The sequence below is a fragment of the Hemitrygon akajei genome, chromosome 10 (genome assembly GCF_048418815.1).
Source record: "Hemitrygon akajei chromosome 10, sHemAka1.3, whole genome shotgun sequence".
NCBI lineage: Eukaryota > Metazoa > Chordata > Chondrichthyes > Myliobatiformes > Dasyatidae > Hemitrygon > Hemitrygon akajei.
Genome location: NC_133133.1, coordinates 145,303,558 through 145,322,102, shown reverse-complemented (window position 1 = coordinate 145,322,102; position 18,545 = coordinate 145,303,558). Strand labels below are relative to the sequence as shown.

Below are 18,545 nucleotides of genomic sequence, written 5' to 3'. Positions count from 1 at the left end.
ATGGTTCAAATGAAGTAGCAAAACAGCTGTGTGTGTGTGTGTGTGTGTGTGTGTGGGTGCGGGGTGGGTGGCTGTCAATCGTTATCTCTGCTCCTGTTTGATCACGCACAAATCACGTTCACACCCTGCAGGACGGTTCACTGAGTCCCACTCCACGTCCAACCCCAAATCACAAACTGCAGCTTGGGTGGGGTTGGCTGCAGCAGGAGGCTGGTACTGTTTGCCTTCCACTGACCTGTGCGCGTTATAATACTTAGAAAACATGACATGACAGTTTCTGCAGAAGGTCGTCTGCCAGAAACGGCTAAACTGCAGAGAGATGAGAGCACATGAAGTCTGCCACTGCATCACTAAATACGGCTGCAACTTGCATTAAATCCCTGATACTAATATTTTGAAAGTAAGTTCAATTCACTTTTCTTGTTAGTATTCTAGCATTTCTAAGTGCTACAGCCTAGAGAACAAATTGTCGCTGCTGAGTCTGACATATTTTACCAGTCAGAAATATTTGAAAAGCTGCATCTATTAAACAAGCAGTTACGAGGAAAAATCTGCAATCTCATATTATGCAAAGAGGCTATCGCCGCTTTCCTTGGAAACTCAAACTTTTCAGCAGCAATATTGGACGTTGCAAGATGATGATCTGATTGAAACAACTGCACATTGATGTGGAATTTCGGTTCAGAGACCTGATGGAGATGCGTACTCTAGATTGGGTGGTGGATCCATTTGGGGTGAATGTGAATGATGTTGACACTACATTGCGAAAATGTCTTATTGAGCTGCAGAGTGATCGAACAGTTCAAGCAAAATTCAAATACAGCAAGTAAAATTTCTGAATAACTAGTAATATTCAAAATAAGTTTCCACAGCTCTGGGAGAAAGCAAAGTTGATTTTAATTGGATTTCCCACCTGTTCTTTATTTGAATGTGGTTTTATTCAAGCTCTTCACCTGCTCTCAAAAGCTCATAACCATCTTGATGTTGTGAAAAGAGGCGATCTTCGATTATTTTTAACAAGTTGCAACCAGATATTCAAAAACTCATTAGATTGCATCAGTCACAGGGATCTCACTACATATCCAAAGCCACAATATTAAGCACTTTTTTGTTGCTAGTTGGAAAAATATTATATATATTACAAAGTATCCTATTCAGAACATTCAAATAGTTTTATTTTTCATATACACCTATAGGTAGGCCTCCATTAGACTCGATAGGCCATGGATTTGCACCTTGGAAAGTTTCCAGAGTGCAAGCCTGGGCAAGGTTTATTTTATGGAAGACTGGCAGTTGCCCAAGCTGCAAGTTTCCCCTCTCCACGCCACCGATATTGTCCAAGAGAAGGGCACCGGTGTCGTCGCAGAGCAATGTGTGGTTAAGTGCCTTGCTCAAGGGTACACACACAGCCTCAACCAAGGCTCAAACTAGTGACCTTCAGAGAATGTTGAATGTTTGTGAAACTGCAATAGTAAAAAAAAATTATGGGAATCATATATAGGCCTTCAAATGGTAGCCAGGATGTGGGATTGAGATTGCAAAGGGAGCTGGAAAGGGCATGTACTAAGGTTAATGTCAGAATTGTAATGGGGGATTTCAATATGCAGAAGGATTGGGAGTCAGATCGCAAGAGAGGGGATTTGTTGAATGACTATTAAATGGCTTTTTAGAGCACTTTGTGCTCAAACCTACTTGGAGAAAGGCTATCTCAGAGTGTGTATTGTGTTGTAACCCAGTTTCATTAGTCAGCTTAACGTAAAGGAACCCTTAGGAGGCAGTGATCATATATTGATGAATTCATACTGCAATTTGAGAGGGAGAAGCATAAGTTACATGTATCAGTATCACAACGGATTAAAGGGAATTACAGCGGCATGAGACAGGAGCTTGCCCGGGTGGATTGGAGGAGGATACTGGTGAGGATGACGGCAGAGCAGAGGTGGCTGAATTTTAAGAGAATAGTTCACAAGGATAGTTGGCAGGATAGATGTGTCCCACAGAAGAAGTTGTTCTCAAATGGCAGGACTAGGCAACCATGGCTGACAAGGGAAGTTAAGGACTGAATAAAAGCCAAGGAAAGGGCATATAAAGTAGCAAAAGTGAGTGGGAAATTGGGAAGCTCTTAAAATCCAACAAAGGGCAACTAAAAAAAGCTATAAGAAGGGAAAAGATGAAATATGAGGACAAACTAGCCAATAATATAAAGCAGAATACTAAAAGTTTTTTCAGTTATATAAATAATAAAAGGGAGGTGAGAGTTGATATTGGACCACTGGAAATTATGCTGATGAGGTTGGAATGGGGAACAAAGAAATGGCAGATGAACTTAATAAGTACTTTGCTTCAGTCTCTTACTGTGGAAGATGCTAGCTGTATGCCAGAGGTAGGTGAGTGTCAGGGAACGGGAGTTATTGTTATTTCAAAGGAAAAAGTTATAGGTAAACTGAAAGGTCTTAAGGTGGATAAGTCACCTGGGCTAGATGGGCTACGTCCCAGAGTCCTGAAAGAGGTTGCTGAAGAGATAACGGATGCATTGGTCATGATCTTTCAAGGATCAATTGATTCGGGCATGGTCCCAAAGGACTGGAAAACTGCAAAAGTCACTCCACTCTTTAAGAAGGGAGGAAGACAAAAGAGAGGAAATTACAGTATAGGTCAGTTAACCTAATCTCAGTGGTTGGGAAAGTGTTGGAGTCCATTATTAAGGATGAGGTTTTAGGTACTTGGAGACTAGTGATAAAATAAGTCAAAGTCAGCATGTGTTCTGTAAAGGGAAATCTTGCCTGACAAATCTGTTAGAATTCTTTGAGAAAGTTACAAGCAGCGTGGACAAAGCAGCGGCAGTAGATGTCATTTACTCAGATTTTCAGAAGGCATTTGATAAGGTGCCTCACATGAGGTTGCTTAACAAGATAAAATCCTATGGTGTTACGGGAAATATACTGGCATGGATAGAGGAATGACTGACAGGCAGAAGGCAGTGAATGGGAATAAAGGGGCTTTTTCTGGTTGGCTGCCAGTAACTAGTGCTGTTGCTCAGGGGACAGTATAGGGACTGCTACTTTTCACATTATTTGTCAATGATTTAGATAGTGGAATTGATGGCTTTGTGGCAAAGTCTGCAGATGATATGAAGATAGGTGGAGGGGTAGGTAGTGCTGAGGAAGCAATATGATTGCAGCAGGACTTAGACAAATTGGAAGAATGGGCAACAAAGTGACAGATGGAAGACAGTGTTGGGAAATGCATGAAAATGCATTTTGGTAAGCAGAACAATAGTGCAGACTATTATCTAAATGGGGAGAAAATTCAAACATCAGAGGTACAAAGGGACTTAGGAGTCCTCATCCAAGGCTCCCAAAAGGTTAATTCACAAGTTGAGTCTGTGGTAAAGAAGGCAAGTGCAATGTTGGCATTTAATTTAAGAGGAATAGAAAAAAAAAGGAGATAAGACACCAGTCAGTCTGCACTTGGAGTATTGTTAACAGTTGTGGACCCGTTATCTCAGAAAGGATGTGTTGTCATTGGAGAAAGTCCAGAGGAGGTTCATGAGGATGATTTTGGGAATGAAGGGTTTAACATATGAGGAGTGTTTGGCAGCTTTGGGCCTGTACTCACTGGAATTTAGAAGAATGCGTGGGGATCTCATTGAAACCTACCGAATATTGAAAGGACTAGATAAGGTGGATGTGGAGAGGATGTTTCCTCTAGTGGGAGCATGCAGTACTGGAGGGTACAGCCCCAAAATTGAGGGGTAACCTTTTAGAACAGAAGTAAAGAGGAATTTTTTTTAAGTCAAAGAGTGGTGGATCTCTGGAATGCTCTGCCACAGATTGCAGTGTAGGCCAACTCCATCGGTATATTCAAAGTTGATAGTTACCTGATGGGTTAGGACATCAAGGGATATGGTGAGAGGGCAGGTGTATGGGGTTGAACGAGTTCCAGATCAGCCGTGATGAAACTGTGGTGTTGTCTTGATGGGCTGAGTGGCCCAATTCTGCTCCTATGTCTTATGGTCTAAGATTATCACCATCGGTGAGATTGAAGCCATCTCTATAGGCCAGACCAGATGAGAATTGGAGATATCTTCCCCTGAAGAACATCTGTGAACGAGTTGTGATTCTGGACATACAGTAACTTCACCCTTAGTTACAGAGATCTACTCTTTAATTTCCTTAGATTTTCCAGCTGTCATTCGAACTATGTCCCTGGTTCAATGGTATAACTAAATTTGTTTAGATTATTTTTCAGTTACACACTTCCTAAACCTCCGTCAAAATGTATACTTTCTTCCAGTATATCCCCCTCCTCTTCCCTCCCGAGAATCGCCCCCTGTTGACCATGTTATCAATCACAAAGAGCCGGCTCTCCATCCATCGCCTGGACGGTCAGAGGGATTTCACCGAATTCTCTCACGGACTTTTTGACTGATCACTGGGGGAAATAAACGAAAACCAAGAAACGATGAGCACTTCGACAGCTGGGTACCGTGAGCGCGCAGTGAGTACAGATCGGCACCCTGTATCGCTCACTCAGTGCGTTTGTTTATCCTTTCGGTCTATTCCTTGCAGTTGTTGAATCTATCACCGATATGAAAGATGTCATCACTGTAATTTGTAAGCCCACGCCACACTGCAAGTTCCAATCAACGAGCACCCGCTGCCTGGTTGGGTATGAAGGGGGATCGGGGGTAATATGAATATTAGGAAAGAAATAATCAGTTCTTGCCACTCGTGCACTGTATTTAGCTTTCCTCTTTTACAGGGTTCTGGTCTGACTACGTGGCATTAATACCCCCCAGCACACTGTTATATATTATCTGCCTTGTGTAAGATATCGTTTTGAACAAAGTTTTTTTTTCTTGTGGTATTAACGGTGATTGTGATTTCCCTTCTCTTTAAAGTTTTAAATAAGCTCAGAAAACTACTGGATAATTTCAGTGAAATATTTTTATTAGCACTTCGCCAAACTCTCTTGCTTTCCCCAGCACTTCTCTCGTCAGCAGCGAAATGAACAGATTAAATATGATGACGGTGTTAAGTCGTGCCCCGACTGACTTGGGCAAATTAGTCTTCATTTGGCGCGTGGAATTTATCCGTAGCTACAGTTTACACATGGGAATTTGTCACGATGGGACGTCGTGTATAGATCAATTAAAATTTGAGGCTAAATTTAAGAAAGGGTCGGAAATGGGAACTCATCTCGTGCTTTTATTTCCATGTTTTATTGAGTTTGAAGGTTCATTTGCCCCATTTCTTTCTGATTGATTGCCAGTACGGAATTTCACAATTGGTATAGATTGATGAATTGAAACTAGGTATTCAATCATGATTGCAAATCAGAATATCTGCGAATATTAACTTTACACTAAGGCCATCGAAGGTCTTTTTGGAGCAGTTGCGTTCTCCGGGTGATTTCATTCCCTCCCCCCAAACATCGATATCGGTTGCCGTTGATTATTGACACAGTCAATAATTGATTTGTCTGGGAGACTGAATGTTGTGTGATACCATGAATTCGAAAATCTTCTCTGCATCAGCCTGGGTTTCAATTTAGCAGAATGCGTCCCTGTGCTTAACCTACACACAAACAAAAATTGGGATATTGATCCCGGATTTCGTGCTATTATGAATGGAATTCTAATCCTATGGTTATGTGTGAAGGTCTCGAATTCATGATGTACATTTTTCTGATGTATCATTTTGCAAGGGGGCTTTCACCCTGGGATAAAGCTAAGAACACAAGATTGCAGTATTTTGTTTTTGAAAAACAAAATTTAGTTTTGTTTATGTTTCAAGGGATATCCTGGATGTTATGTAAAATATCAGTTAACATGCTGAAAGACCATCTTAGAGTAATTAATGGCTCTGTTAGATTATAATGAACTCTCCTGGGGCCTGTGTGGCAAACAGAAAAGCATTGGGCTCTGAGGTTTCTAGAGCACCTTAATTGGTTAATTGTTATTTAACTTGGTTAATGGGTAGGCTCAGGGATTCCAGTTCACCTGTGCTAGAACCCTCCTTAGTGCTTATTGCTGGGCCTAGTTTTGAGAATGTTTTCATCTCACATTGTTGCTTGGTTGAGCCACTGGAATACCTATGTATAAATTCAGTTTGTTGTCTCTACATGGGAACTTGTCTTTCCTCTACACTTGGGTTCCATTGTTGCCAGCATACACCATGAAGGTGACATGGATCCTCAAATAAGTTGTTCCACTTAAAATCTTTGTTTACAATTTCACATATTATATACTTTCATTGTAAGCGCTCACAAAGGAATCCATGAGTCCTATTCCCTCACTCCTTCAAAAGTGGCCAGTGAGTGAGTGGGCCAATGAAGCTTTGAGGCTTTGACTTGAGAGATTCTGGTAGTTTTGGTAGTTGGACTGTGCAATCAAGTCAATTGAGATTTGAATAGCTCAGCAGAAAGCAGCTGATTGGGCAATCGAGGTCAGGTGACCAAGCAATTTGAAAAGCTCAAACAAATAAATAGAGGGGTAGCTCAAATGGAGTGGCCTGTGGAGAGCGGCCATTGAAGGAGTGGGGCATCGACTAGAGAAGCTTCAATGAGAAGAGGTGGAAAATGAGCTTGTTCCCAGTTAGTCTTTACAATGCCTCCTGAGACGGTGATGTGGCAGTCTTGCGGGAACTCCCTTCTCCTGCAGAGTCACATCTGCCAGAAATCCATGTGGCTGAGCGATCTGGAGGACCGTGTGAGGAATCTGGAGCAGCAGCTTCGACTCATAAGGGAGAATGAGGCAGTCATAGATGAGAGCTACAGGGAAGTAGTCACACCTAGGCTGCCGGAAACAGGTCGTTGGGTGACAGTCAGAGGGGGTAAAGCGAAAGTGAGTAGACAGATAGTGGAGAACCCCCCATAGCCATTCCCCTGAATAATAAGTTTACTGTCCTGGATACTGTTGGTGGGGACAACCGACCAGGTGTGAGCCACGGTGGCAGGGCCTCTGGCACTGAGTCTGACCCTGTGGTGCAGAAGGATGGGACGGAGAAGAGGAGAGCTGTCATCATTGGAGACTCTATAGTCAGGGGAGCAGACAGAAAATTTTGTGGATGTGAGAAGGAAACCCGCATGGTTTGTTGCCTCCTGGGTGCCAGGGTCCGGGATGTCTCTGACCGGGTGCATGACATCCTGGTACGAGAGGGAAAGCAACCAGAAGTCGTGATATATGTTGGAACCAATGACATAGGCAGGAAGAGGGATGAGGTCCTAAAGTGTGAGTTTCGGGAACTAGGCAGAAGGCTGAAGAACAGGACCTCAAGGGTGGTGTTCTCAGGATTGCTGCCAGTACTACGTGATAGTGATGGTAAGAATTGGAGGAGATGGCAGTTGAATGCGTGGCTGAGGAGTTGGTGCAAGGGGCAGGGTTTTAGATTTTTGGATCATTGGGATCTCTTCTGGGGAAGGTGGGACCTGTACAGATTGGATGGTTTGCACCTGAACTCGAGGGGGAGCAATATCCTTGCAGGTAGGTTTGCTAGCATGGTTCGGGAGGGTTTAAACTAATTTGCAAGGGAGTTGGGACCCGGAGCGATAGAGCAGTGAAAGAAGTGCATGGAGTAAAGCCAGATCTAACATATAGAGAGGCTTTGAGGAAAGAGAAGCAGAATAAAGGGTGTAAAGGTAGTAAGGTAGAAGGGCTAAAGTATGTGTACTTCAATACAAGAAGCATCAGGAACAAAGGTGATGAACTGAGAGCTTGGATACATACATGGAATTATGATGTGGCCATTACAGAGACTTGGCTGGCACCAGGGCAGGAGTAGATTCTCAATATTCCTGGATTTCAGTGCTTTAAAAGAGATGGGGGGGGAGGGGGAGAATGGGTGGCATTACTGGTCAGGGATACTATTACAGCTACAGAAAGGGTGGGTAATGTAGCAGGATCCTCTTTTGAGTCAGTATGGGTGGAAGTCAGGAACAGGAAAGGAGCAGTTACTCTATGAGGGGTATTCTATAGGCCCCCTGACAGCAGCAGAGATGCTGAGGAGTAGATTGGGAGGCAGATTTTGGAAAGGTGCAAAAATAAGTGTTGTTATCATGGGTGACTTTAACTTCCCTAATATTGATTGGCACCTGATTAGTTCCAAGGGTTTAGATGGGGCAAATTTTGTTAAGTGTGTCCAGGATGGATTCCTGTCACAGTATGTTGACAGGCGAACTAGGGGGAATGCCATACTAGATCTAGTATTAGGTAATGAACTGGGTCAGGTCACAGATCTCTCAGTGGGTGAGCATCTGGGGGAGTGTGACCACCGCTCCCTGTCCTTTAGCATTATCATGGAAAAGGATAGAATCAGAGAGGACAGAAAAATTTTCAATTGGAGAAGGGCAAATTATGAGGCTAAAAGGCTAGAACTTGCGGGTGTGAATTGGGATGATGTTTTTGCAGGGAAATGTACTATGGACATGTGATCGATGTTTAAGGATCTCTTGCAGGATCTCTTGTTAGGGATAAATTTGTTCCAGTGAGGAAGGTAAAGAATGCTGGCATGAAGGAACTATGGGTGACAAATGAGGTGGAAAATCTAGTCAGGTGGAAGAAGGCAGCATACATGAGGTTTGGGAAGCAAGGATCAGATGGGTCTATTGAGGAATATAGGGTAGCAAGAAAGTAGCTTAAGAAGGGGCTGAGAAGAGCAAGAAGGGGGCATGAGAAGGCCTTGGTGAGTAGGGTAAGGGAAAACCCCAAGGCATTCTTCAATTATGTGAAGAACAAAATGATGACCAGAGTGAAGGTAGGACCAAAATGAGATAAAGGTGGGAAGATGTGCCTGAAGACTGTGGAAGTGAGCGCGGTCCTCAATGAATACTTCTCTTCAGTATTCACCACTGAGAGGGAACTTGTGACGGTGAGGACAATATGAGTGAGGTCAATGTTCTGGAGCATGTTGATATTAAGGGAGAGGAGGTGTTGGAGTTGTTAAAATACATTAGGATGGATAAGTCCTCGGGGCCTGACGGAATATTCCCCAGGCTGCTCCACGATGTGAGGGAAGAGATTGCTGAGCCTCTGGCTAGGATCTTTATGTCCTCGTTGTCCATGGGAATGGTACCAGAGGATTGGAGGGAGGCGAATGTTGTCCCCTTGTTCAAAAAAAGGTAGTAGGGATAGTCTGGGTAATTATAGACCAATGAGCCTTGTGTCTGTGGTAGGAAAGCTGTTGGAAAAGATTCTTAGAGATAGAATCTGTGGGCATTTAGAGAATCATGGTCTGATCAGGGACAGTCGGCATGGCCTTGTGAAGGGCAGATCGTGTCTAACAAGCCTGTTAGAGTTCTTTGAGGAGGTGACCAGGCATATAGATGAGGGTAGTGCAGTGGATGTGTTCTACATGGATTTTAGTAAGGCATTTGACAAGGTTCCACATGGTAAGCTTTTTTTAAAAAATTTTTTTTTATTGTTTTCAAATAGTTACAGAATAAAAGTGTATTAAAAAAAAATGTTACCCAGTTACCCAGCCCCCCTCCCCTTAACCCCTCCCCCCTAACATCCCTATTAAAAAAGTAAGAAAGAAAGAAAAAAAAAAGGAATGCCTGGATATTGGAGGGTCCCCACATGCTCCATGGAGTTCGTAATAACTTTAGTATATATATTTATTTCTTTCCCCAAGTAACCAATTATTTCATCTTCGGAGCACCTATATATTTAATCCCGTCTTTTGTAAATAAGGGCGCCAAATTTTCAAAAATGTTTCATATTTATCTCTTAAATTATAAGTAATTTTTTCAAGTGGAATACAGCCATAAATTTTGTTCTTCCAACAATCTATACTTAGATATGTATCCGATTTCCAAGTCACTGCAATAGCTTTTTTGGCTACTGCCAATGCAATTTTTATAAATTCTTTCTGATATTTATTCAATTTGGGTATCGGTTTTATCCCTTCAATATTACCTAGTAAAAGTAATATTGGGTTGTGTGGAAGTTGTATTCCAATAATTTGTTCCAGTAAAACTCTTAAATTTGTCCAAAAAGGTTGAATTTTAGAACAAGACCAAGTAGAATGTAAAAAAGTACCAATTTCTTGGTTACGTCGGAAACACTGATCAGATAAATTTGGGTTTAATTAATTTATTTTTTGTGGTGTAATATATAGTTGATGTAAAAAATTGTACTGCACTAATCTTAATCGAACATTTATTGTATTTGTCATACTCTCAAGACATGGTCTTGACCAGTTTTTTTCTTCAATTTTGATATTCAAATCACTTTCCCATTTTTGTCTTGACTTATGGACTCCTTGTTTAATTGCCTGTTTTTGAATCAAATTATACATACAAGAGATAAATTTTTTAATCTTTCCTTTTTGAATTAAAGTTTCTATTTCATTGGGTTTCGGTAATAACATTGTTTGACCTAACTTTTCTCTTAAATAAGCCCTTAGTTGAAAGTAACAAAAAAGAGTGTTGTTTGATACTTTATATTTATTCTTTAATTGATCAAATGACATTAATATACCTCCTTCAAAACAATCTCCTATATATCTAATCCCTTTTTGAAACCAATTATATAAAAGTTGATTATCCATTGTAAAAGGAATAAGTCTATTTTGAATTAAAGATCTCTTTGCTAATAAGGATTTCTTTGTCTCATCGTCAACATTTATCTTATTCCATAAATCAATCAAATGTTTTAATATAGGAGATTCTTTCTTTTCCCGTATCCAATTAGATTCCCATTTATATATAAAGTCTTCTGGTATGTTTTCTCCTATTTTATCTAGTTCTATTCTGATCCATGCCGGTTTATCTTTCTCAAAAAAAGATGCAATAAATCTAAGTTGATTTGCTTTATAATTCTTAAAATTTGGAAGTTGTAACCCTCCTAGCTCAAATTTCCATGTCAATTTTTCCAACGATATTCTTGACATCTTACCTTTCCAAAGAAACTTCCTCACATATTTATTCAGCTCTTGAAAAAACTTTTGGGGTAATTGTATTGGTAGTGATTGAAATAAGTATTGTAATGTAGGGAATATATTCATTTTAATGGTATTTACTCTACCTACTAATGTTATTGGTAATACCATCCATTTATCAAGATCTTCTTGAATTTTTTTCAATAGTGGTAAGTAATTTAATTTGTATATGTTCTTTATATCATTATCCACTCTTGTACCTAAATATTTTATACCATTTGCCGGCCATCTAAATTGAGTTATTAATCGACATTGATTATAGTCTCCTTTAGTAAGAGGTAAAATTTCACTTTTATCCCAATTTATTTTATAACCTGATATTTTCCCATATTCTTCTAATCTATAGGATAATTTACGCAACGATTGCAATGGGTTTGTTAGATAAAGCAGAACATCATCAGCAAATAAGTTAATCTTGAATTCTTCCTGGTTAACTCTAAAACCCTTAATATCTGGGTCCATTCTAATCAATTCAGCTATGGCTCTATCGCCAACACAAATAAAGCAGGTGATAATGGACAACCTTGCCTAGTTGACCTTGTTAACTGAAATGGTGTTGAAATTTGACCATTTGTCACTACTTTAGCTTTGGGATTAGTATTTAAGGTTTTAATCCATTTTATAAAAGATACTCCTAATCCATATTTTTCCAATACCTTAAATAAAAAATCCCACTCCAATCTATCAAATGCTTTTTCTGCATCTAAAGCAACTGCCACGTTCATTTCCTCCCTCTTCTGTGCTAAATGAATTATACTAAGTAAGCGAGTTACCTTATCTGCTGATTGTCTATTTTTAATAAATCCTGTTTGATCCATATGTACTAATTTTGGTAAGCATTTAGATAATCTATTAGATAAGATTTTTGCTATTATTATAATCAGTATTTAATAAAGAAATCGGTCTATATGATGATGGCTTTAAAGGATCTCTATCTTTTTTTGGCAATACTATTAAAATAGCTGTCGAAAAAGATTCTGGAAGTTTATGCGTTCTTTCCGCTTGGTGTATTAACTCCATAAGAGGAGGAATTAATAAATCTTTAAACTTTTTATAGAATTCAGGCGGAAAACCATCTTGTCCTGGAGACTTATTACTTTGAAGTGATCCTAGGGCTTCTTCGACCTCTTTCAATGTAAAAGGCATATCTAATCCCTTCTGTTCTTCCGTATTTAATTTTGGAAGAGTTATTTGTGATAAAAACCTTTCTATCTTGACATTATCATTTTGTGATTCTGATTTGTACAACTCAGAATAAAAATTCTTAAAAGCTTCATTAATTTCTAAAGGTTTATAAGTAATTTTATTTACTCTTGTTCGAATTGCATTTATTGTTTTAGAAGTCTGATCTGTTTTTAGCTGCCATGCAAGAACTTTATGTAATCTTTCACCTAGTTCATAATATCTTTGTTTAGTTCTCATAAATGCTTTTTCTGTTCGATATGTTTGGAGCGTATTATATTGTAATTTCTTGTTAATAAGTTGGCTTCATTTTTCTTCTGTCATATTTCTTTGGGATTCTTTTTCTAATTCTATTGATCTATTTCTATCATATATTCCTTCTTAATTTTAGAAGTATAACTTATTATCTGACCTCTCAAGTATGCCTTCATTGCTTCCACACGGTAAGCTTATTCAGAAAGTCAGAAGGCATGGGATCCAGGGAAGTTTGGCCAGATGGATTCAGAATTGGCTTGCCTGCAGAAGGCAGAGGGTCGTGGTGGAGGGAGTACATTCAGATTGGAGGGTTGTGACTAGTGGTGTCCCACAAGGATCTGTTCTGGGACCTCTACTACTTGTGATTTTTATTAACAACCTGGATGCAGGGGTAGAAGGGTGGGTTGGCAAATTTGCAGATGACACAAAGGTTGGTGGTGTTGTAGATAGAGGATTGTTGAAGATTGCAGAGAGACATTGATAGGATGCAGAAGTGGGCTGAGAAGTGGCAGATGGAATTGAACCAGGAGAAGTGTGAGGTGGTACACTTTGGAAGGACAAACTCCAAGGCAGAGTACAAAGTAAATGGCAGCATACTTGGGAGTGTGGAGGAGCAGAGGGATCTGGTCCACAGATCCCTGAAAGTTGCCTCACAGGTAGATGGGGTAGTTAAGAAAGCTTATGGGGTGTTAGCTTTCATAAGTCGAGGGATAGAGTTTAAGAGATGCGATGTAATGATGCAGCTGTATAAAACTCTGGTTAGGCCACACTTGGAGTACTGTGTCCAGTTCTGGTTGCCTCACTATAGGAAGGATGTGGAAGCATTGGAAAGGGTACAGAGGAGATTTACCAGGATGCTGCCTGGTTTAGAGAGTATGGATTATGATCAGAGATTACGGGAGCTAGGGCTTTACTCTCTGGAGAGAAGGAGGATGAGAGGAGACATGATAGTGGTATACAAGATATTAAGAGGAATAGATAGAGTGGACAGCCAGCACCTCTTCCCCAGGGCACCACTGCTCAATACAAGAGGACATGGCTTTAAGGTAAGGGGAGGGAAGTTCAAGGGGGATATTAGAGGAAGGTTTTTCACTCAGAGAGTGGTTGGTGCGTGGAATGCACTGCCTGAGTCAGTGGTGGAGGCAGACACACTAGTGAAGTTTAAGAGACTACTAGACAGGTATATGGAGGAATTTAAGGTGGGGGGTTATATGGGAGGCAGGGTTTGAGGGTGGGCATAACATTGTGGGCTGTAGGGCCTGTAATGTGCTGTACTATTCTATGTTCTATGTTCTCTATGAGCTATTTTCATTCATATGCTCATCAACTCTATCCTGAGTGTCTTATTACCACTTACACTGGAGGTAATTTGTAGTACTTAAAATTAGGTACCAATCAGCACTTTTTTTGGGATATCGGAGGGAACAAACTAAGTTTGCTAATAATAAAGAAATAGATGGAAGGACAGACTGTGATGAGGACATCAGGATCCAGTGAAAACTGGCCAAAGTGAGTTTAATGTGGGGATGTGTGAGGTCATGTACTTTGAAAAGAGGAATCAAAATGTGATTATTAACCCAATGGAAAGTGACAGCAAATGAATGAGTTTCAGAGGGAGCTTGGTTTTCTAGTACATCAATCACAAAATGTTAGTAGGCAGGTCTAAACAAGTAGTTAAACATGCAAATAGAATATTAGCCATTGCTGTGAAGAGATTGGAGTATAATGCAGATAATTTTTTATAGTTGTAGACAGGGTTATTAAAATGTTACCTTGAAGTACTGTGGACTGTTTTTGTTACCTAACCAAAAAAATGATGTGGTAGCATTGGAGGCAGTGCAAAGCAGATTCCTCGGGCTAATCCATAGAATTGTTCCATCTGGAGAGGTTGAACAGTTTGGGTCTGTATTCCTTGGAATATAGAAGAATGGGGGGTAATTTTTTTGAAATATATCAGATCCTAAGAAGGCTAGATAGGGGAGATGTTGACGTGTTATCACTCATGGGAGAGTAACATACAAGGGGAGTAACTACAAAATAAGGGGCTGGTCATTTAAAACTGAGGTGTATAGAAATTTCTTCTCTCAGAGGGTAGTGAATCTTTGGAATTCTCTAGCCCTGAGGGTGATGGAGGCTAGATCATTTGACATATTTAAAGTGGATTTGGATGAATATCTGAAAGGTTGAGGTATAGGGAGCTATGAGGAATTGGCATAGAAGTGGAGATGATATCAAATGCATTGTGATTACATTGAATGGTGGAGCAGGTTTAAGGGGGCTGTTTGCATACTCCTGCTCCGTTCTTTGTGTGTTCTTGTGAAATGAGAGCACCAGGAGGAAATTCACATGGCCTCAAGGACAATATGGCAACTTCCTAATGTCCAATCTGGACCACAGAAGTTTTGAGAGGAGGGGATTTCACTCGGGTCCACTGACTGAGTAGAAAAAGGCAGCAGCAGATCGCAGCAGGTTATTTGGAGCTCTGACCAGCGGCCATCGGTATTTGGGATTGATTAGCAGGAGCAAATTAAAGGAAAGCAGGGGTAAGTGCAGTGGCCATATTTGGAATGGTGAGGCTTTAGTTCTTCAAGGCTTCAACAAAGAGAGAATTCAGTCAGAGAAAGCAAAAAAAAGGAAAGCTCGAGGTAGAGTTTTTTTTCTTTCCCTTCTTTAAATCTGCTCAGCTAGGATAGTAGAGATACCAGGCAGGATAGTTGAATGCTGCTCTTGCAGGATATGAGAAGGCAGGGAGACCTCTGATGTCCCTGGCGATTAAACTGTGAGAAGTGCATCCAGCTGCAGCTTCTAACATTCTGTGTTAAGGAATTGGAGCTGGAAATGGATGAACCCTGGATCATTTGGCAGGCTGAAGGGGTGATGGATATAGAGAGGTATTTACACCCAAGGTGTGGGACACAGGAAAGTGAGTGACAATCAGGAAGGGGAAAGGGGTTAAGGAGCCAGTGCAGAGTACCCCTGTGGCAATCCCCTTAACAACACACTGGATACTGTCGGGGGTGGGAAATTACCTAACAGAGGAAAGTCACAGCTGTCGAGTCTCTGATATTGAGTCTGCCTCTGTGACTCAGAAGGGAAGGAGGGAGAAGAGGCATGCTATGGTGACGGGGGATTTGTTAGCTAGGAGAGTGGACAGGAGGTTCTGTGGGTGAGAACATGATTACTGGATAACAAGTTGCCTCCAGGGTGCCAGGGTCCAGGACATCTCGAATCGAGTCCTCAGCATTCTTAAGTGGAAGGTTGAACAGCCAGAGGTTGTGGTCTATGTAGGTAGCAATGATGTGGCTTGAACAAGCAACCAGATTCTGCAAAGGGAGATCAGAGAGTTGGGTGCTAAGTTAAAGGCAGCACCTCCAAGGTTGTGATCTTCAGGCTGCTACCTGTGCTATGTGCTAGTGAGGCCAGAACTAGGAAGATCTTACATTTTAACATGTGGCTAACGTCTGGAGGGAGGGCATAAGATTCTTGGATCACTGGGCTCTCTGCCAGGGTTTTGCACCTGAACTAGAGGGGGTAAATATCCTCGCAGGAAGGTTTGTTAATGCTGCATGGTGGGGTTTAAATTAGAGTTGGGAACCAGAATAAGGATGGGAACCAGAGTGCCAGAATAGTTAGTGAAAGGGTTGCAGGGGAAAAAAACCTCAGACAAAGTCAGGAATCAAAAGGTTGAGCATGGTGCGACTGGTGTCCTGGACTGTGTATATTTCAATGCAAGAAGTATCATAGGAAAGGTGGATGAGCTCGGCATGGATCAACACCTGGAATTATGATGTTGCAGCATTGTGGGACTTGGTTGCAGGAGGGGCAGGACTGGTAGCTCAGTATTCTGGGGTTCTGTTGTTTTAGATGTGATGAAGAGGGAGGGATTAAAGAAGGAGGGGGCATTACTAGTTGGGGGAAAATGTCATGGCAATATCTGTCAGAACAGACTGGAGAACTCAGTTGGGTGGAACTGAGAAATAAGAAGGGTATGACCACATTAATAGGGCTATATTACAGATCACCCAATAGACCTAGGGATTTAGTGGATAAATTTGTAGTTTGTAGACTGCAGTTTGTTGCAAGAAACATAAGGCTTTTAACGTAGGTGATTATAACTTTCCACATTGTCTGGGAATTCCATCCTGTAAAAGGACTAGATGGGATAGAGTTTGCCAAATATGTTTAGCAAAGTTTCCTTAATCGGTATGTAGAAGTCCCAACGAGAGAGCATGCAATACTGGATCTGCTATTAGGGAATAAGACAGAAGTTTGTGTAGGGGTACACTTTGCATTCAGTGACCACAATACCATTAGTTTAAAAGTAAATAGACAAAAAAACGGTCTAGTCTGTAAGCTGAGAGTCTAAATTGAAGAAAGGCCAATTTTGATTGTATCAGAAATGATCTGGCAAATGTGGATTGGGCCAGGTTGTTTTCTGGCAAAGTTGTACTTGGTAAGTGGGAGGCCTCCAAAAATGAATTTTGAAAATACAAAGCTTGTATGTACCTGTCAGAATAAAAGAGAAAGAAAACAAATGTAGGGAACCTTGGTTTTTAAAGAGATATTGAGGAAGGTGCATAACAGGCATAAGCAAGCAGAAACACGTGAGGTGCTTATGAAGTATAAGAAATACAAGAGAAAACTTAAGAAAAAAATTGGGAAAACTAAAATAAGGCATGGAGTTGCTCTAGCAGACAAGGTGAAGGAGAATTCTAAGGGGTTCTGCAGATATGTTAAGAACAAAAGGATTTCAAGGGACAAAATTGGTCCTCTCAAAGACCAGAATGGTAATCCATGTATGGAGCCAAAACAGATGGGAGAGAACTTAAATGAATTCTTTGCATTGGTATTTACTCAGGAGATGGACACAAAGACTATAGAAGTAAAGCAAAGCAGCATCAACTTCATGGACCCTGTACAGATTATAAAGGAGGAGATGTTTTCTACTCTGAGGCAAATCAGGGTGGATAAATCCCCAGGGCCTGACAAGGTGTTCCCTCGGACCTGCAGAAAGCAAGTGCAGAAACTGCCGGGGCCCTAGCAGGGATATTTAAAACATCCTTAGTGACAGGGGAGATACCAGAAGATTGGAGGATAGCCAAAGTTTTTCTGCTATTTTAAAAAAAGGCTTGAAACATAAACCAGGAAATTATAGGCCGGTGAGTCTGACATCAGTTGTGGGAATGTTTTTGGAAGTTATTCTAAAGGACCGGATATATAAGTATTTGGATAGACATGGACTGATTAAGGATAGTCAGCTTGGCTTTGTGCATGGTTGATCATGTCTAACCAATCTTGTAGAGTTTTTCAAGGTTGCTACCAGGAAAGTGGATGAAGGTCTTGCAGTAGGAGTTGTCTAAGTGGATTTTAGTAAGTTATTTGACAAGATCCTCTATGGGAGTTTGGTCAAGAAGGTTCAGTGCTCGGCATTCAAGGTGAGGTAGTAAATTAGTTTAGACATTGGCTTTGTGGAAAAAAGCCAGGGAGTGGTAGTAGAGGGTTGCCTCTCTGACTTGATGCTTGTGACTAGTGGAGTGCCACAGGGATCAGTGCTGGGTCCTTTGTTGTTTGTCGTTTATATCAATGATCTGGATGATAATATGGTTAACTGAATCAGCAAATTTGTGGATGACACCAAGATTGGGAATATAGTGGATAGTAAGGAAGCCGGTTGTGGCTTGCAGAGGGATCTGCAACAGGTGGGAAAATGGGCTGAAAAATGGCAGATGGAATTTAATGCAAACAAGTGAGAGGTTTTGGACTTCGGTAGGTCCAACCAGTGTAGGTCTTGTACAGTGAACAGTAGAGCACTGAGGAGTGTGGTGAAACAGAGGGATCTTTGAATACAGGTCCATAATTCATTGAATGTGGGTCACAGATAGATAGGGTGGTAAAGAAAGCTTTTGGCACATCAGCCTTCATAAACCAATGTATTGAGTACAAGAGATGGGATGTTATGTTGAAGTTGTATAAGATGTTTGTGAGGCCTAATTTGGAGTATTTTGTGCAGTTTTGGTCACCTACCTACAGGAAAGATGTAAATAAGTTTTAAAGAGTTCAGAGAAATTTTACAAGGATGTGGCTGGGTCTGGAGGACCTGAGTTATAAGGAAAGATTGAATAGGTTAGAACTGTATTCGTTAGGAATAGAAGATTGAATGGAGATTTG

The 18,545-nt window shown here is 40.9% G+C and overlaps 1 protein-coding gene across 1 annotated transcript in view; it reads left to right on the top strand.

Moving 5' to 3' along the window:
- The first annotated feature begins 4,333 nt into the window (after window positions 1-4,333).
- The window catches only part of LOC140734770 (ninjurin-2-like), a 228,060-nt gene continuing 213,848 nt past the window's right edge, over window positions 4,334-18,545 (top strand). The window contains exon 1 of the mRNA XM_073059238.1: window positions 4,334-4,500. Within this exon, the coding sequence (XP_072915339.1) occupies window positions 4,465-4,500 (36 nt within the window). The 5' untranslated portion in view covers window positions 4,334-4,464. The remainder of the gene's footprint in view (window positions 4,501-18,545) is intronic.